This window comes from Citrus sinensis, chromosome 6 (genome assembly GCF_022201045.2).
Source record: "Citrus sinensis cultivar Valencia sweet orange chromosome 6, DVS_A1.0, whole genome shotgun sequence".
Classification (NCBI taxonomy): domain Eukaryota; kingdom Viridiplantae; phylum Streptophyta; class Magnoliopsida; order Sapindales; family Rutaceae; genus Citrus; species Citrus sinensis.
In genome coordinates, this window is record NC_068561.1 from 21,477,674 (window position 1) to 21,498,170 (window position 20,497).

The 20,497-nt window shown below is 34.6% G+C and overlaps 2 protein-coding genes across 11 annotated transcripts; both read left to right on the plus strand.

The window, feature by feature from the left end:
* Window positions 1–3,273: 3,273 nt before the first annotated feature.
* On the plus strand, window positions 3,274–7,899 carry LOC102612377 (serine/threonine-protein kinase KIPK2-like). The gene is made up of 3 exons (XM_006481758.3): window positions 3,274–3,438; window positions 4,053–6,419; window positions 6,933–7,899. The coding sequence occupies exons 2-3, from the start codon at window positions 4,279–4,281 to the stop codon at window positions 7,768–7,770; spliced, it is 2,979 nt and encodes a 992-aa protein (XP_006481821.1). The 5' UTR covers window positions 3,274–3,438; window positions 4,053–4,278; the 3' UTR covers window positions 7,771–7,899.
* A 246-nt stretch (window positions 7,900–8,145) lies between these two features.
* LOC102612681 (BTB/POZ domain-containing protein FBL11) lies at window positions 8,146–20,020 on the plus strand. 10 transcript variants are annotated; one of them, XR_003065871.2, is made up of 20 exons: window positions 8,147–8,562; window positions 8,655–8,705; window positions 8,952–9,072; window positions 9,264–9,405; window positions 9,548–9,597; window positions 9,710–9,798; window positions 9,885–9,987; window positions 10,905–10,941; window positions 11,049–11,200; window positions 11,865–12,399; window positions 13,150–13,425; window positions 14,510–14,655; window positions 15,500–15,844; window positions 16,884–17,127; window positions 17,407–17,462; window positions 17,822–17,902; window positions 18,071–18,127; window positions 18,957–19,036; window positions 19,157–19,225; window positions 19,671–19,705. XR_003065871.2 is itself a non-coding variant. In XM_006481759.4 (19 exons), exons 1-19 carry the CDS (start codon window positions 8,381–8,383, stop codon window positions 19,845–19,847), a joined length of 2,901 nt encoding a protein of 966 aa, XP_006481822.1. In that variant the 5' UTR covers window positions 8,150–8,380; the 3' UTR covers window positions 19,848–20,020. The 10 variants fall into 10 exon arrangements, 4 of the variants coding, with proteins under 4 accessions (XP_006481823.1, XP_052299846.1, XP_006481822.1 ...); XR_008055868.1 differs by lacking the exon at window positions 19,157–19,225 and having other exon boundaries at window positions 8,146–8,562; window positions 18,002–18,127; window positions 18,992–19,036; window positions 19,671–19,772; XR_003065874.2 differs by lacking the exon at window positions 19,157–19,225 and having other exon boundaries at window positions 18,992–19,036; window positions 19,671–19,772.
* Window positions 20,021–20,497: the final 477 nt, after the last annotated feature.

A 20,497-nucleotide genomic window follows, 5' to 3' on the forward strand; every position in this document is an offset into this window, starting at 1 on the left:
TTTATAAAGTAAATTTATTTGAAAATTTTATGTAAAATTAGAAAAAAAAAAGATGTTCTTATTTCGTCTTCAATTCTACGTTTACCTATTTTTAAGTCGGTAAAAAAAAAAACTTTTTACAAATTTGATTCGTCTAAAGTAAAGCATGTTGTCTATTGTAATGATTCTTAAGTTCATTATTGTATTATCCTCATCACTTGCTAAAGTTATAACAAATTATAATCAATGGGTTGTAATTAAATAACTGTAACTTTTTTCTTTGAATTATAAGTTATAAAAGATAGTCATGTGTAAAAAGATTTTTTTAATGAAATAAATGCGGGGTAAAGTTGGCTTAATAAATAAAATAAACTTGAATATATTTACCAAATACTTTAATTATTTTATTTTAGAGATACAACAACTAGACAATAGTTCCAATTTCCAAATGTAGCGTTAATAGTTAATAATACTTAAAAAAGTAATCTCCTAATCTATTCTGGTGTTATAAAATAAACAAAAAGAAAAATTCTAAATTACACGGGCAAGGCAGACGAAGTAGTCTCAGTCATATGAGTTGAAAGCGACGGAACACCCCCCCGCCCCCCTTTCCCTCCCAGAAAGAATAAAAGAAAAATATCAAGGGAAAAATTACAATTAGCAGGTTAATTTGAATTTCAAAGGTGATATGCAATAAAAAAAAATAATAATAATTTGATGGAAAAATTCGATGTGGGCGATGAAGGAAGAAGCCAAAGAAGAGTTAAAAAGAGAACAGAAAATGTGTGGTCAAGGCCAGATGATACAGCAAGAATACTGGCTATCCCGAGATCCTGCTGCTTATCACAGACTGACACTGTTTTTTATCTTCAATTATTGAATGGTGAGCTGTATTGTCGTTACGTCAACAACCATGGTTAATTAATTATACAACGGGCTTCCTTGGTAAAATTAACTGAGTTGAATTCGTCAAATGTCATGGAACATCAGTACGTGTTTGTTTGCCAATACAGTCATTATTGATTTTCCAATTTACATCCCTCTTAATATGCGGTTGGTATTTTATTAGGGTAAATTTTGAATTATTTTCTTCGACAACTTTTAAAATATAATTTTAAATTATCATAAATTTCACTTTCTCTCATTTTTATTTAGATGATGAGAAAAAAAAATAGGTGAGCTGATGATTTTTTTTAAAGAATATGCCCTTTTCACTCTTAAAGTTTGATGTAATAACTCATTTTATTTTTACTGTTTAAATAACAGTCCATTTCATCCTTATTTTTTAAGCAATAGCCCAAAACACAATTTCATTAATTTACTGCTATTATACTATATAATTCATTGAGAGTAAAATAAGATTTCTAAATAATGATGAATTATTTTAAAATAAACTCTCTAACACAAATAAAAAACATATAGCTTTAAGGATAACTTAATAAATAAACAATAATAACATTAAATAATATGTAAAATATATATTTAAGAAAAAAACATGGATTTCACAGGTACTATAGTAATTTTTTTTATCCTTTAACTTATCCTTAACTTTAATATGGTCGAGATAAATAAATAAATAATCAATCAGTACTGTTATTCTATCAAGAGTAATTACAAACTTCTTCATTTACTTAGAAAATATGCAATAAATACATTACAGCATATATTTAAAAATACTACCGAATCAAATACACTACATTGGATTGTATTTTTTTTAAATCTTTTAGCTTATTCTTAATCTTACTATAGACAGTGATTCTTGATTGAAAAAAATTATTATTATTATTATTATTATTATTATTATTATTATTATTATTTTAGTTGACTTCATTAAAAAAATCAATAAACACACACCCAAGTTGCAAATTCTTTAGTATTATTTTTGTTTTATTAAGTTATCCTTAAATTTTAAATTTTAAATTTATACAAAAAGTCAAATGTTGTTTAATTATTCTTCAAATTTATATTTTAAAAAGTTTTGCATTTATTCAACTGAAAATCCTATTTTGTCCTCAATAAATTATAGAGTAAACTAATTGTAAATTTATGGAAGGTTATTTTGGGTTATTGTTTGAAAAATAAGGATGAAATGGGCTATTGTTTAAAAAATAAGGATGAGATGAGCTATTATATCAAACCCTAGGGATGAAAAGAGATTTGTTCCTTTTTTTTTTATCTTCTTAATAAAATTTGAGGCAAGTCGATGTTTACAATAATTTATTTCATATAAAATTTATTGAGTAATGATATAGCCACAAACTCTTGTATAAATTTATTTTATACAAACTGATATTATATTAATTCATTGATTGAATTAAATATCTCTTGGTCAACATGATTTATTTATATTATTTTATATTTTTATTCAACCAATAATTCTTTAATTGAGTTGATTAGAAATATTTCCATTACTTGATTTTAAAAGTTTATTTATTTCCTTGAGTTTATATTTTTGGCTTAGATTTGCTTGAGGTAAGTATTGAAAAAATTAAGTTGGTACGGATCTTGACACATATATTAGAATCTGTGTATAAATATTTAAACTTATGTGAGGTATGTCTATTACTTAAGAGAAATTTTCTCAATATCAAGGTGTGAAATACTTGTGCCGCAGGCCTTTGCGGGCTCTTTGTATGAGATTATTCAATCATAATATTAACAAAAAAAGAAATTAATGCTGAAACATAAATATTGGATTCTTCATGAGAATTTTTTTCCTTTTTCACTTGAGAAGTGTAAATGCATTTTGTCAAAATTAATTGATGAAAAAGAAAAAAAGGAGCGGGCCGGCACGTTTGTTTTCGGGGTTGCAAGTTGTAACATTAAATTTCATTTTATTCATCATCGGAATTCGCTTCCCACCTTTTTCTACTGTATAATCATCACCTTTGATTAATAATATCATAAACTTCTTCATAAAGCTAATCACTTTAATTCTCGAGAACGATAAAAGTAAAAAAAAAAAAAGAAGGAAATTACGGTCTTCAGTACATATATTATTAAAATTAATTTTCTCTCAATTTATACAACGGAGAAATTTAAATTCGTACATTTCAAACAAAACTGTACAAATTAATTTTTGTATTTGTCGTATTATGGTTACCCTATTAATTATCCTCTCACAATCTCTATCTCAAAAATCTCACTCTCTGTTTTTTAATTTTTTAGTTTCTAGATTTTAAAGCAGTCGACACGTCGGGTACTCGGGTGTCTACACTCACTGACTCTGGACCCACAAACATATACGGTGGGGCCCATAATCTTCAAAATAATCAGAGCCAAAATGTGAAAAAAAAAAAAGAAAACGCATTACACATGTATGTATAATACACATACTTCTTCTAATCTTCTTCTTCTTCTTCTTCTTCTTCGTTCTCTCTCAAGTTCCTCTAGGGTTTTTCAGTCGCGAATCTGATTAAGTCACTCTATTCGCCCGTAAGTGAACCAACATCGTTTCAGGTAACCGCTTCTTTCTCCGATCTCAGTTCACTCTTTGGTTGCCTGTTTATATGTATGCATTTCCTAGCTGCTGTTTGCCTGTTTCGGATCTTTTCTTAGTGTTTAACTTGCTTTTCTCGGTATCATTTTCTGCATTTCTCATATATATATATATATATATATATATATATATATATATATATTTAAATTTGCATTTCATTGAGCTAGTGAGACCATTTTTTTTTTGATTCATTTTTTTAGTTTTTGTAAAAAAGGTTGCACCATTTCACCCAAAAAAAAAAAACAAAAATTTGCTATTTTTTGTATATTTTTAAATCTGGCATTTTTTTATAAAATGATTTTATAGCACAGCTTAATTGGATTCTGATTAGATTGTAAGGTTACTTTAAAGTGCTACCGATGTTTTTAAGAGTAAGATGTGTGCAAGTGTAGAATTGAGGTTAGTAATTGCAGTAATTGCAAATTTGGAACGTAATAGTTTGTTTTTATTTAGAGGGTTTAGAATGTTAGTGGATTGCCTGGAACTATCTGTGGAGGGATGAACTAATCAGTTTTTTACTTTTCTTTTGTTTGTTATTTTCTTCGGTTTGGCTAACCCTTTTGAAACTTTGCAGTTATGTTAGGTATGGATATTTCTGTTTGGGATTGTTTGAACAGACCTAATGAACAAAAGGGGATTTAGAATCTGCATAATCAGAGAGGGCCTAGACGACATGGGTTGCAAATTCAACTACCTGAAATTTCCGAGAAATGGATTAGTTTAAACTTATAAGGATATCTTCGACCTTCCTTTTTGTACTGAGTCTGAGTGAATTAAGTTGGCTGTGAGTTTCCAAAGTAATGGGTTCATTTCCTGGTTCTTGTGAAATTGTGGAAGCAGGGGAAGAGGTGAATTCAGTTCAAAATTCTCGAAGAACTTACCGGCCTAGTTCTGGATCAAGTGTGATGGACAAAGATCAGAAGCCTCGTGTACTGAAATTGGCATACAATGAATCTCTAGAAGATGATATTAATCAGCTTTTTCAGGCTATCAGTCTTAAAAATTCAACCAAAGGTTGGGGTCTTTCACATGAGGTAGGCACAAGTATGAGCCCAGTGCGGAAAAGTGACTTAAAAAAGCCAATTAGTGTGCCCCATTCACCGCGATTGGGGACTTCTCAACCAGTCTCTCTGAAGCAAGCATTAAGGGAACTTAGTATCACAAAAGCTTCGGAAATGGCTGCTATGAAACGAATATCAAAGTCTACCAGTTCTTCTGTGATGTCAGAAGCTGGCAGGATTAAAAATTTGTACAATACGAAGGTAGTTGAACCTGCCAGTGGATCTGGCCTTCTTATGGATGAAGGGAAGGGGAATATGGTTGAAATATCTCTGGTGCCTGAAGAAAGCCAGCTAACTTCTTCACAGAAGATGCCTCCGTCTCTTCAAGTGCCAAAGATGAAATTAATAAACCAAAGTGATAATTCCTCTCCTCAATTTACCATTCCAACTCTCCAAAATGCTATGGGAATCAGTCAAAGTGCTAATTCTTCTCCTCTATTTGCTGTTCCAAAAAGGCAAAATTTTAGTGGGACCAGCAAAAGTGCTCACTCTTCTCCACAATATGCTACTCCCAAAATGAAAAATGCTGCAGGGACCAATCAAAGTGTTCATTATGCCCCTCAATTTTCTGTTCCAACTATTCAAAATGCTGCTGTGACGAACCAAAGTGCACATTCTTCTCCTCGGTTTGCTTCTTCAACAATTCAGAATTCTACAGGGACCAACAAAGGTGCTCAATCTTCATCTCGACTCACAGTTCCAACCACAGATGGTAGTACTGGAACCAACCAGAGAGCTCATTCTTCTCCTCGGTTGGCTGTTCCAACACAAAGTGGTCCTCAGACCGCGCGGATGCAAGATGAGATTATTTCTACATCAACCAATGTAGGAACTCATGCAGTAAAGGTGGAAATAGCACAAAAGGAGAAGCATGTACCTGCCCATCCTTCTTCTTCTGATACTGTTGACTTACCAGAGCAAGAAAAAAATGTCTCTGCCCCAAGCAAATTAGCAAACAGAACATCAACTGTAAAGTCAGGACGGAAAGGCAGGTTGCATGCCGTGCCTTCTTCAAGCTCGAGCAATGGCAGCAGGGTAACCAAGATATCAAGAAATAGCCCACGTGTAGCTAAACAGGTCCTGAGGAAGAAAGGTGCAGTTAAGAAGAAAGTAAAACAGGATTCAGCTTCTTCTCCTTGCTCTTCTAATTTTTACAGTGAAGTCAGAAGTCAATTGGAGCCTAGTTCAACTCAGCTAATTTGCCAGAGATGCCATTGTGCTTTAAAAAATGCCAGTAATCTACCCTATCAAGATTCAACTGTCTCCAATTTGACCAGTGTTAGTGCAGAAGTTATCTCTACAAGTGTTACTACTGGTATTATTGAGCCAGACTTCATTCCAAATGACAGTGACAGAAGCCAGCCTATTGTTGGAAAAACAAAAAGTAAGGGGGAATTTTCCCAAAGTTCAAAGAGTAGCCTTGGTGACTATAGCAGCAGTACAAGCAACAGTGATGACAGCAATTTAAGTGGATCTAGTTGTGGCAACAGGCCTCACATGTCGGCAGATGTGAGGTGGGAAGCTATTCGGCATGTTAGATTGCAGTATGGGTCCATAGGGTTGAGGCATTTCAATCTTCTACAGAAGCTCGGTTGTGGAGATATAGGGACTGTATATCTTGCTGAGCTAATTGGTACAAACTGCCTATTTGCTATAAAGGTCATGGACAATGAATTTTTGGCAAGAAGGAAAAAGATGCCGAGGGCCCAGACAGAGAGAGAGATTCTGAGAATGCTAGATCATCCTTTTCTTCCTACATTATATTCTCAATTCACATCAGATAATTTATCATGTTTAGTTATGGAGTATTGTCCTGGTGGAGATCTACACGTCCTTAGGCAGAAGCAGCTTGGCAAGTGTTTTTCCGAACCAGCAGCAAGGTATAATTCTTTGACTAAAGGTCCACTCGAATTATATTACATTCTATCATTTGATTTCTCTCTAGACATTATAAACTACAAAGAACAAGGGAAAAAAAGGAAAAAAAGACTGGATGAAAAATGTGCTTCAGTACAAAGAACATGATTTACTTTATTCATTCTGTGTTATACATAAAAGGTTTATGTAGTTCTGGAATATTGTCTCTACTCACTTATGGCCATTCATGCATCTTAATCTTAAGAACAATCAGATGGTTCGGCATTTTATGGTTAACTTAAGTCGCCACTATCATGCAATGTGAGGGCTCCATTGGCTCATTGTAATTCACATGCGCAGCTAAAATTTCAGAAGAATGTCCTTTGTATGGATCCTGAGGGGCACTTGTATCTTCCTTTGTGGTGATGCTGAAATTGAAGTTGGATGTGCTGTTGTAATTTTTATTTCTGATAACTTGTCTTCTTGTTTTGCTTATTCATTCACATCATTGAGCAAGCAATAAATTGTTTGTGCAGGTTCTATGTTGCTGAAGTCCTCCTTGCTCTGGAGTACTTGCACATGCTTGGAGTTATCTACCGGGATTTGAAACCAGAAAACATTCTCGTTCGAGAAGATGGCCACATCATGCTGACAGATTTTGATCTGTCACTCAGATGTTCTGTGAGTCCAACTCTCCTGAAATCTTCATCCAATATGGATCCTGCAAGGGTGTCAGGTCCATGCACGGAATCTAACTGCATTCAGCCATTTTGCATTGAACCCACCTGTCAAGTTCCGTGCTTTAGTCCTAGGTTTTTACCTGCTACTGCAAAAACAAGGAAACCAAAAGCTGACCCTGCGGCCCAGATAAGATCGTTGCCACAGCTTGTGGCAGAACCTACAGATGCACGATCCAATTCGTTTGTTGGGACCCATGAATACTTGGCTCCTGAGATCATCAAAGGAGAGGGCCATGGAGCTGCTGTTGATTGGTGGACATTTGGTATTTTTCTTTATGAGCTTCTATACGGAAGAACACCCTTTAAAGGTTCTGGGAATGAAGAAACATTAGCCAATGTGGTAATGCAAAGCCTCAAATTCCCTGATAGCCCTCTTATTAGTTTCCAGGCAAGGGATCTAATCAGAGGGTTGTTGATAAAGGAACCTGAGAATCGACTGGGATCCCAGAAAGGTGCTGCAGAGATAAAGCAGCATCCGTTCTTTGAGGGCTTAAACTGGGCACTTATTCGCTGTGCAATTCCACCAGAGCTACCTGACTTCTATGATTATGGAATTCAAGATATGGTACCTCAAAAGAGCAAGTATTTGGAGTGTAAAGCTACAGGAGAGCAGCTTGAGTTTGAGTTGTTTTAGCAGAACTTGTACTTAGGGAATCAGGGTTTTTCCCTTGCAGTTGTTGTAACCGTAGTAGCTTTCGTACCAGTGAATATCTATCTGATCAAGAAGAGTATTGCAGTAGAGCTCTCACCAGATTTTGCATTTTCTTTTTGTTGTTTTGTAGTCCTTGGCATTGTATTTTTCCTTCTCCCGTGGCTGCGTGTGATCACAGAAGATCCGGATGAAACCATCATTGCTCAAGCTAGACATTCGGACTCTGTTCATCTCTCACCACTACCGTCACTTCTAAAAACAACAGAAAGAAAACTAGTTAAATCAATTTTATAATTTTGTCAGAATTATTTAACTTAAAAATATTTTCATATATAGTATAAGTAGCTTTAAAGTAACAATTGGAATTTAAGTTTTTATTCATCTACCAACTTAAAAGAGTCAAGAACGGTAGAAATCGGCGCGCTTTCTAAAAATAAAAAACGAAGAAAAATATCAGAAGACGCTAGCTACTAGCTAAAGTTAAGTTTCGAAAACTAGGCTCTATTTTCTCCTTTCATATCCTTCAATTTCTCATCAACCAAACACACTCCATCTCCAATTCGAAGCCTTCTCCAGTATATGTTTCTAGTTAATGGCCTCAAGCTCAGACGATATCTTCGTCGTTCTCACTTGCACAAACCTTAATCCGATACCGATCGAAGCAGATATTGCTGAAGATGGAGAAATTCTCATTTCAACAAATGATATTCGAAGCTGGGATTTGGATACTATTCTCCATCACCAAACAGTGAAAGTGCATGCTTCTCGTGATAGGCCAGTCAACATTCCGAAATTAAACTGCTATTATTGCTTTTTCCTTTGGTTTTCATTTTCATAATAAACTTTTATTTAGATATTAATTACAGGCTCATTGAACAGTCTTCGTATTTCCAAGGCCTTCTCGGTGGAAGCTTTAGGTAAAATTTGGTTATATTTTAGTTAGGAAATTATTAAAGCTTATAAACTTTCGTACTAGGTTTCTGCTAATTGTTATATAACAGGTTTTGATTTTGATGGAACGAAGAAGAAAAAAAATAATGAAACGTAAAACTAAGTTGTGAGCTGTATAGGTTTAAGTAATGAACATCTTTGTACATAGATATCTGTTTGAATGCTTTCATGCGACTAGTCTGAAGGTTGGGCTTTACTTTTGCGGCCTGCAGTGAGTCAAGCTCGGATTATATTTCTATCCAATGGAACCTGGAAACATTTATTGATATTTTAAAGTGTATATATGGCTGTCCGCTGGATGTTACCTCTGATAATTTTCTCGCTTTATTTGAGGTATGGAATCGCATAGTCTATTTTTGCATAAACTTCCACTATATATATATATATATATACATATTACTATCCCTGCAAATGCAAAATGTCTTATGTCACTGCTATAATGAAGAATGAGATCAATTAAACAAATCTCCAATTAGATAAACTTTTTGATTTACAGACTTTTAAAGTCTTTGTTGCTATTTTAGGGTGCACTTTATTTTGGGGTGGAGAGGCTCATCTTGGAGTGTAGAAGTTGGTTTTCTGATGTTTGTTTTTCCAAAGATAATGAGCTCCACCAAATACATTTGGAAGATTTGATTCACATATGGAACTTTGGTTTAGAGCATGGTAAGAAGTAGCTGATTTTTAAATATTGTTATAATTGATTAAAAATAAGAAGAATAATTATGCTATTCAATACCCGTAGTATAATGTTTGATGTTCATGTTTCAGTACTTGTTCTAATGGAGAAATTTGCTATATGTTGCAGCAAACGATTTTGTTCCACAATTCTGTGCAGGATATCTTGCACGAAATTTTGTGAGTACTCGGCTTTCATATAGTTTTTGAGCAGCTACCATGTAGAATCCAGCTTTTCTGGCTTTCATTTGTCATCAACGGAAGCTGATGGACAGTGGCTTTTTCTTGGCAGATGTGGGCCATGTCTCATAAAAGTTTTGTAAATATTCCCTACAGCTTGCTGTTAGAGTGCGTAAAGCATCCCTCTTTGACGGTGGACAGGTCTGTCAACTATCCCTTGAAAAACTGGATTAATTGTTTACATCATCTTTTTTCTGGAATACTGATGTTCTAGTTTTCTTTTACAGTGAGATGCATCTTTCTGATGCACTTTTAATATGGATTGATGCTAACATAGCACAATTGGAATCCTCAAACAGAGCTGAGGATGATTTGACAATTTTAAAAGAGGTATGTATTGATGTTTTATTGCTCAGGTTGAGGATCTAAATTTGATATTCTATAGGGCAGGTGGTCTTTACTTTTGTGGTGTAGAGGGGGTATTGGATGGGGAAATAATTATGACGTTGTATTGGTAAAAATATGCTCTTTTGGATATATTTGAGACTGGTTGTACTTAGAAGTCTGTTGCCATATGTATTGGTGGACTGTAGAATGCGGGGAAAGATATTGACCAAGTGGTTGCTATCTTTTCTCTTATTAGGACTTGAACTGCTGTTTTACTTGAACCAATCTTTATTTTGATTTTCTCAAAAGAATATTGTAAGGCATTGAACACGCTTGATCCTCTATCCATAGTGTGTTGAATTAGGTCCTTAATACAATATGGCTGCTAATTTATCGAAAATCTATGAAAAATTGCTTTTAAAGCAATTATAAAACTCTTATTAGTTCATAAGATTAGATATCACAGGATGGAAAATATGTGCTAGAACCAGTAAATGGGCAACAGGTATGCTCTGCAACATGCTATGCGATTAGAAATTTACACGTGTTAAGATTTTAGTTGATCTTGCTCTTACGTGATTGACGGATATTAGATTCTGTGACAGCTCTATTATTCTTCATGAAGTTAAACAGTAAAGCACGTCATCTGTCTCTTTTAATCAGAAAAATTGATTTCAAATTTTCCTATAAGTTGGGTTTACCTAAACTATAACTGTAAGAAAACATATAATTGGCTCTAGCCATTGCACATTATCTTCTAGTGGAAAAGAAATTAATTTTGCTGATTAATTATAGTTTTTAGGTTAAGAAAAAAATTAAATAAGACCATATGCGAGTCTTTCTATTTGAGAAATTTATTGAATCTTTCAGTTGATTATGATTTCTTCAATGAACTTATTCATTGTTTCTGTGTTGAACAGATTCGAATAAGCATTCTGCCGCTGTGGTTTGCTGCAGGTATGTGACATTCTGGATTTTTTCTGTTGCACTGCCTTAAGACTGTTCTTTCATTTAGTTTTTCATCTAATCTTTTGATTATGCTACTTGAATTTTCTTCTGTTTAGGGAAAAGAAGGTCATCATATTTCTCTAAGCTTTCTGACGAGAGTGTTAATTCAATTTTAAGGCTGGTGAAATTTCACCCTGCATGCTTAATAAAAGTCTTGGAGGATGTTGAGCTGAAACATCTCAGGATTCGGTTGACAGAATATTCAGAGGTATTCATTTTGCTACTGTTGACATGAAGCCATGCAATAATTTTTGCTTTTTTAGTGAGGTTGAGGGTCGATATGACCAGGTTAATAGCTGATTAATGCGGAGGCAGTACAAAAGTTGCATCTTGTGATGCTTCCCTGTCAATATAAAATTGGTTCTGCATGCATAAAATTATCCATTGGAACAGTTTTCCAGGAGATGGGGGTAAAGGAAGTTAGATTCTTAAATCCTCCGTCTCTCGTTGAGGGTTTTTTCACATGTTCTAGGTTAATTTAACTGTACGAAATCACACTTTAATTGGATAACCTTTAGTTATCAAAGTTAACTTACCATTACTTTTGGTGTCTTTTCAATTTTATTTTTATGCTTTTGCTTAATGTTCCATAACGCAATTTTATGGTGCTCGAATTGGAATGGGGAGTCTTGTTTTCCCTTTTTCCTTGCATGTATACATATTGGGGGGGGGGTGTTGGTGGGGAGAGAGAACTTTACCAAATTCTTGAAGAAATGAAAGGCCATGTTAATTAGTTTTCTAACATCTTTAATAATGTCTGTGAATGGATACAGATAGCAGAATTGACCTGCCTTAATTTTTTGTTACACTATTCAGATTCCATCCCTTTAGCATAGTTTTATGATTATCTAAATTATTTTTTCCCTATGCAGAAGGTGAATCTTTCCGGCTGTCCTCAGATGACATCAGCAATACTGCTCCTATCTGTGCTTGATTTGTCGCATTGTTTGGACCCAACATCAAGGAAGATCTTTGAATGTCTTGACAAAGATCAAAGTCGAATTCCATTAGGTTTTCTGCCAATTTTGTCCTTTGAAGCAGTACAGGAGGTTAACATTTGCAAATGTCATGCCCTGCATCTGGAATCTGCCGTTGAGTGCTTCTCCAAGTCATTTCCATCATTGAGAACAATAAAAGCAGCTTATCATTTGAACTTCAAGACACTCAATCTCCATAAATTGGTGCAGAAGTGCCCAATGCTCTGTGAAGTTGACTTGACTGTTGACCCAAGTCCAGTTATACCAACAAAAGTATCAGTTGTATCCTCAAGTTCTGCACTAATGCCGCTAGTATTGAATAAGTCTATTGCTGGTGATAGTTCTTTGTATGCTACATCAGTTTATCATTCAGGGCCATCGCCATCAAAAATCACAAAACTCACCTTAGAGGGCCGCAGTGACATGTGTGGTGAGCTGTTACTATGTGTTTTTGCTTGTATCACTTTTCATACACTAGACAAAATGATTTTTTTTTTTTTTCCCATCGGAGAATATTTTATCTTGTTCTTGTCATGGAGGCAGTAGCACACATATTTTTACATGTTGCAATGATTTTTAAGAATAATACTACACAACCAAACAAATCTAACAAAATCATTCAAACAATTGACATACTGTTTTGGAATTGGACTAGTAAACTGAAAAAATTTAACGCAATAAATAAAAACTGATGGCATGGCAAAATATTGCCATTTTTCTGTTGCCCATCCAATTGTATTACAACATGTCAATTTGCGTGGTGGGGTTTGTATTATTAGCTTGTATGTGTGGTATTACTCAAAGTTTAATGGAGAATGGAAATCTCTTTATTCAGGCTGATTCCACACTAAGGCCATATTGGTGGCCTCAATGCATACTATCTAGAAAGTTCTCCCATGAAATGTTAATAACTGTGGTGCACTGAATTGTTAACTTGTAGTGCTGCGGAGGAGTTAAATATACATCTATGTGAGTTATTTTGGTCAATATTATTTTAATTAGGATATGGTGACAAGCCCCTTTATCGTTCCATCTTTGATATTCTTCTGGGAAATTTCAAATTAGTGTACATTTACTTATTGGATTCTTGTTACTAGCTGTTGCTCTGTTCTCCATGAGCATGGGTTGTCTGTCGCCTAATTGGTCAACAAACTAACTTTTTTCTAATTCTTTTTGTCAGATGCCGATCTGGAGTTTATCTCAAAATACTGTGTTTCTTTAGGTTACATAAACATTAAAGGGTGCGTTTCAGTAACTGATGTCTGCATATCAAATCTCATACGGAGATGTGTTAAACTGCAGTCTATCATAGTTTGCGATACTTCTTTTGGTGTGTATTCAATTCGAGCTCTGTGCTCGGAGGTCCCCTATTGTAATTCTTCTGCTTTATGTGGAAAGAGAAATTTCAACACATTGGCGTCCAATCTTCAGATGCTGCATATGGCTTGCTGCAATGGTAAGTATTATTTCTTGTTTCCACTTTTTCTGTTCAGACAAATCTACTGAGATGGAACTTTAAATTGTCTTCAGAGATTCTTTGCATTCCAAAAACCGTAGTCAAGGGGCCTGATATATTAATAGCCAAAGGGGATGAATATGGTTTTTAAAATAACTGGAAACCTCAAAAGCAGTAACAATCCAGAGGTGGCAATTGGCAAGCCTTTAGATTTCTTCTTTTTAAAAAATAACCTGAGTCAATTTAGGAGAGCTTTATGTTGGCTACTTGGTGTTAAGAACTTGCATCCTCTCTCTATCTTTGGTTATATTTGGGGTGTCATTTTGTGTGACATACAGATCTTTTCATGTTGTTTCTCATAAATTTACTTACAATCCAGTTCCTTCTTTTTGCACCCTGCCGATGACTTTGATGTGAGATGGTTTCTAATGGATTATGTTTATTTTTGATATCTTCACGTGGCTATTAACTTCTTCTAGAGAATACTTAGGTTGTTATGTCTTGTGTGTAGCCTTCTTTGCGTTCGGCAATGTTTGGTATCATCACTGATTTTACAGTTTTGACAGACAAGAAAAGCCTCCTGTACACCATCAAAGGATAAGCCAAAACCATTAAGTCTTCTCATGTACCTTGACTGGCTTTAGGAGGAATTTAATTCCCCCAGATTTGAACGCCGTGATTCCATATTCCAAATTTGCTTGTGGTTTGGCAATATACCCTCTAAAAGTATGTTCTGAACCTCACAAAAATATCGTAATGAACTTTTAATGCAATTTAGTACGGCTGCCATATATAAGATGGGTTATCATGTCCCTCATTGTAGCCTTGACTCATGTTTTCTGGGCATCTTCCTTCCCTTGTGGAGGCTGCGGCATGAAAGATGTGATTGATAATGATATAACAGGATTTAGACACTTGGCTGGTATAAAGTTGTTACCTAGTTTGTGAATCAACCCCACTTGTTTCATGATTGAGTTGGTTTTTTTCTGCTCTCTCGTGCTATAACAGTTTTAAAAATTGTTTGAAGATTTTTGACAAGATGTACTCAGATCTTTATATGTATGATCAATAACGTTTTTTGCAGGTGTTGATGGGATGTATCTTCTAGAGCTCATGTGTCAAGCAAGAAAGCTGAAGAGTCTTTGCTTGAGCGGCACTCAACTAGCAGACAAAGCTCTTTATAATTTCTCAGGTTCTTCCTTGGAGATGCTTGACGTTTCAAATACAATGGTTAGTTATTATATGGACTGTTGCCTTTAATGAAGCTACCATTTACTTTTGCGTATATCAAATACGGGAAAATTGTTTGGTCATTAATATTCAGGTATCAACAAGCTTGAATCTGAAAATTTAAGAAACATTTAAAAAGGTATCAAAAATATTTTTAATTGTTAAGGGTTTGGAAAATAGATTTTCCTATCATCTTTCCCTTTGTTAAGTCAACACTTGACCTAAAAATTTAAGCTATTAGGTAAGGACCAACAATAAAATTTACGTTTTTAACACTCAGGTGAACATGAAGAAAACACGACCACCACAACCTGACAACAAACACATCATCGTCGTTTAATTAATCAACAATGTGGCTACTCAAATGCAAGACCAGTTGGTCAAAAGTTCCTTTCAAATAGAAAAAATCTACTTAAATTCTGTATTCTAACTATCATGATATTCTTTTCACAGTAAATACACTTACGTACACTTACCTTTGAGAAGAAGTATCCAATTTGAATCATATTTCTTCATAGGATTCATAGCTTAAGAGTTAGAATGTCAATTTCCTTGTAGTTCCACTGAATTATCTAAATTTTTCTTTTTTGCAATTATATTTGAACTAACTGTATTTATTTATCCAAAAAGTGTGATCTCTATATTTGTTACTCTTCTTTTTAAGTAGTTCATGAACGCATGGCATTGGTGGGAGCATTCTAAGAGACAGTTAGTTGGTGCAGAACCAAATGAAAGAAGGCATAAATTGGATCATTTTTGTTGTTGGAACAAATATAAATGCTATAAACTTGAAATGGTGAAATTTTACGTAACAAACTGATAAACTTTGATTGTAAAATTGCAGATATCTGGAGCTGCTTTAGCTTATATGGTCCACGGAAATTCTGGATTGAAGTATTTAAATGCAAGAGGATGTAAAAATTTGTTTCAACAGGAAAGTAATGGCAGAGGGATAGAATTTTCTTCCTATCCGTGTGCAGAACTATTTGCTGAGTTAGGCAGGACACGCAAATTAGAAGAAATTGTACTGGGATGGGGATTCTCTTTCCTCTCGCTGGAAGTTCTGAAGCCTGCAATTAAATTACTACACTCAATAACTGTGGGTTTGGGTGGATCCTTGGGTGAAGATGCACTAAGACTGCTGGCCACAACTTGTCCTATGCTAGAGTCAGTTGTTCTTTATTTTCAGGTATTATTTGCTGAAAAAGTTGAGATGCTATGTTAGTGGTTTTATGCTTTATGGCTTATGTTTGTGATTGACTATCATGAAAGTTGAAATCTATGCCATGCTTCCCTTTCAGATAACTTTTTAATGATTGAAGTATGCAATTATTATGCTCACCCTGAAGCATTTTATGACCTTCAATTTTGATGCAAAAAATAAGCTGGTTCAGCTGCTAGTCATTTGGCCAGATTTTGACTGGACGTTGCCTAAGGAGATGAAATTGCTATTTCAACTTTAATTATTTTCTAAGGTTTCTGTCAGTGGCATTGTGATAATTTTGTTGGCTTACATGATCTTGGAAATATGCCTTTTGAGGGTCTGACATAAAAGTAGTTTACGAGTTTTTGGCTTAGTCATGGTTCTGGGTCTGAAAGTTATGTTTTGACCAAGTCAAATGTTAAACTGAACTTGGTTTCCAATCATGATTGGAATACGATGTGCTACCGTGTTCTGGAGCTAATGAGCTGCTTACACTGTGAGTGTGCTAATTTTTGCGAGTGTATATATAACCTAAAGCTTAAATCTACACTGCCACTCATCATGAAACAGTTTCGAGGGTTGGGTGTGAAGTAGGTTCTTGTTTCGTGCTGCCTCTGACTCACTATTTTAAGATAAGTTGATGATTCTCACTTGATTGAAAGAATGTAACAAACAGAGATATTTCCTTCTTGAGGCTTGTTATATTAAAACTCTTGCTAGTACCTTCTGATGCTAGAATAATAATAAAACTGTCTGATTCTCCTGGGAAATATTTGTTATTTAATCTCTCAAATGATTGAGATCAGTATTAGGTTTTAATGTCATTTCTTGATAATTTTGTTGTTTTAAGACAATTATTGCAATTCTTCTGACTCTTTAGAGGGGAACTTACTTATTTGATGATCACAAACAGGTGGCAAAGCAACATTCTTTGCTTATTGCTTTTCAAGATTAGTTGTGCAATGTTGTTATTGCTTATAAAAATTGCTTTTGCTTGAGGCTGGTGACTTCTGTTTCTTTACAGGTGATGTCTGATTCTATCATTATAAACATTCTGGAATCCTTGAGGAGATTGCAAGTTTTGGCTATATGCCACTGTCTTGGTGATTTATCCATATCCAGCTTTAAGTTACCTTTGCCAAATCTCAGGAAACTGAAGCTTGAAAGGGTAACTCCTTGGATGACCAATAATGATTTGGTGATTCTGACACAGAACTGTTCGCAGTTAGTTGAGCTTTCATTGGTAGGATGTACTCTTCTCAGTTCAGGTAGGCAGTTATCATTTGTAAATCATAGCATGCAACTTGCCTATTCAGTGCTTGTATTTGTATATTCTCTCTTCTATTATCTGTTCTGTTAGCTGAATTCCCAATATAGTTTGAAGAGTGTGTTGCCAATGTAACCCTTTATTGATGATTTCCATCTGCTGCTGCTTCAGCGATGATTTCTTTATTATTTTTATTTGAGAGGCAATTTGAAGAACTGCTGGTTGTCAAAATTAATAACTGCTATTTTTTTTCATCCTTGTGGTTTTATCTTTTCTACAGATTCTCAGCTGATTATCTCACAGGGATGGCCAGGCTTGATTTCATTACATCTAGAGGTTTGCTGCTATCAGCTCTCTTAGACTAGGGCCAACTTTTCGTTCTTCTATTTTCTTGATAGCATTTATTCTAATTATGACTTCTTTAGGTTTTTGAAATACTACACAGTTAATATAATAGGCATTTGCTTGTAACAGCAGAGGGAGCTGTAAAATTGAAAGTGAATACGATTATTAATAATTTATTAGTCGAGTGACTTGTATATAAATGTTGTGTGGCTTCAAAATTAATGAACTAATAATATAGAGGAACAAACTGGTCTGTATGTCTGAGCCGCGAAGAACCTTGCATTATGGTTTTGCATGCTTTGGCCAGTTGTCAAATAATTCTCTTCATATGTGATCATTTTGTTCTTCAGGAGTGTGGAGATATTACTGCATATGGGGTTACTTCTCTTTTCAACTGCATAGCTCTTGAAGATCTTTTACTACGTCATAATGTGAGCCTTCTATAGCTACCTTTTCTTTTGAACTTTGCATGCATTTAAATTGATGTTAGATGAATGGGCCATAATTATCATAGCGCTACTGCTTAAAAGTTCGTGCACAGACAAGTTGAACATCTGACAATCAGGACTTTCCTGGTGTGTTTATTGGCCATTTTCAAGGAGTACTTCATGTGACTTTCTTGCTGTTTGCCTCTAACTAGGCCGGACAGGATATAAGTATGTGAATCCTATTGACACCATGGATTTTTTTCTACATTTTATTTAATGTTTCTGGTTTGGAAACATCACAGCTCAACTTTAATCTTTTTTGTGACTGCTTCAAGGAAAACTAGTATTAACTATAATTGGCACTAAACTTATTGTCCTGTGACAGGCATTATACCTTAATTTAGGGACTCATGAGGCTGCTTCTAGACAGTCCTTAAAGAAGATTCTGAGTCATTACTGATCATATTGTTTACAATACTTATGAAGATGATGAATTTTGTTGGAAATTGGGGATGTGCTATCTTTTGTAAGAATAAACTAGTAATTGGGGCAGATTTAAGTGCCACAGGTTTTTTATAAATTTTACACCATCTTTAGACCATTACATTAAAGAAAAATCAAGATTAATTTGTAAGGCGATAATAAGCTAACTTTATTAGAATGCCTAGAGAAAAGTTTGGACTAGAGGTACTTGGGGATAGCTTGACTAAAATTTTTAAGTTCCTAGGAGATAATAAGCTCCTCCTTTTTTAATCTATTTCAAAATAATTTCCAGTTTCTAGTATTTAGTATTCTAAATTATGTTATAATTTTTAGTTTGTTCTAAACGAAGTATTAGCGCAAAACCCAATTTCCAAAAAATGGTTTAATTATGACTTGTTTAAAAATTTGAGGCTGTCCAGAGAGCTAGATTCTAAATTCTAATAAATTAAGTCCCTATTTCCTTGTGGTTAGTGTTGTCTTATAATCTTAATCATTGCCTGTCTGTCTTTTGAGGGAAAGACTAAAGTTGAATATTTGATGCTATTTTATTTTGGGATTTTATTATCTTTTTCAGAAGTGTTGACATCAATAGCTGACGTGAACATGCAGGGCCCAGGAATACCCAGAGACTTTATTCTGGATGCTGCTTCAAAGGTAATCTCTTATACCTACTAAAGTTTAATTGGTCACTTAGTTATTCCCACCCCCTTTCTCTTTGGGTGAAATCAAGTTTATAGCAACCTATATAACTCATGTGACTTCTACTATGACCAGATGCCAATGCTGCGGCTAGTATCATTAGATTTGTGTGATGCCAGTGATGGCAATTTCGAAATTCCAGATGTAAGTTACAGGAGGGCTATTTTTTTTAAAAAAAAAGATTCCCAACTATTATCAGGGTCTGTGACAGAAGTTTCGACATTATGCAACCTTTATTGTACAGTATTAGTTTGTGCCCATCATCTTACTCTATTCGTGTAAGTTTAAACATTGCATGAAATATGAATAACTGCCCAGACTCATTGTATGACTAGGGTCCATTGTATGATAAAACTCATTGTATGATAAGGGTCCACGCATGTATACATGACCTTCTAAGAGATCATTCACCGTCTGAAATTAATATTGATCCCTTAGAGGAATTTTGAGGCAATAACGTCCACTTTGAATGCATATATATTGAAAATAGTTCTGCAATGTCTCCAGTTTTGTTATCACTGCATCTACGTCCTTCTTTTCTTGACAATGCATTTGAGATCATATTCTGACTCTGAGAAATTCATTTCAGTATGCTGACAGGTACTCCTTAAGCACAGTGAAGATAACAAAATGCAAGTCAAAGAACCGCAATTTATGCCACAATTGGTCTGAGGCTCGTAGACAATCATCAGTGCACAAGGAGTCGTTGGTTCTTGTTTGGAACAGCAAAAATCTCATTAGAACAGTAGTGAAAGAGAGACTGTAACGTTTTACGGGTGTAATAGAGACTTAATAAAATAATTTTGTGCACATGTAGTTTCAATCTGATAAATCTACACTCAGATCAGTACTTCACGAATTTTGAGAGATAACTTGGTGGAACAGTTCCTTTGAGTTCTAGCCATGAGAGTTTTGAATGTTGACGCCTTTTCCACAAAATTCGAATTTTTTCAGACTCAAGAAGGTTCCATATACCTTTGTTTAAACATGTCAAAATTAAATGTAGTCGCAAGACTGTCCCAACTGCATTAAATATAAAATGGACTGTAGAGTGGCGCTATATATCCAAATATTATCACATCTAAAAATATAGTTTAGACCATATCAGTTTGTAGTTAAAGAAATAAATTACAATTATTTTTAGAAATAAAAGGGCGTAATATCAGGGTAATTCTGTAATATCTGGAAGCATATTTGCCAAAAGTTTATCCCTCCGCAAGTTTTGCAGCCAAAGGAAGCGGGAGTTGCGTCACAAATCTCGGCTCGGGTAACACTCCAATCCCTGATCGTTGCAGCTGTCCAGTAGACTCTTTGCTTCTCAATTTGAATCTTGACGAATTCACTTTTCGTAATAAATTATTTAGAGGTATGTTCAACTTTCAGCTATGTATAATTTTATATGTTCGTTTATTTTGA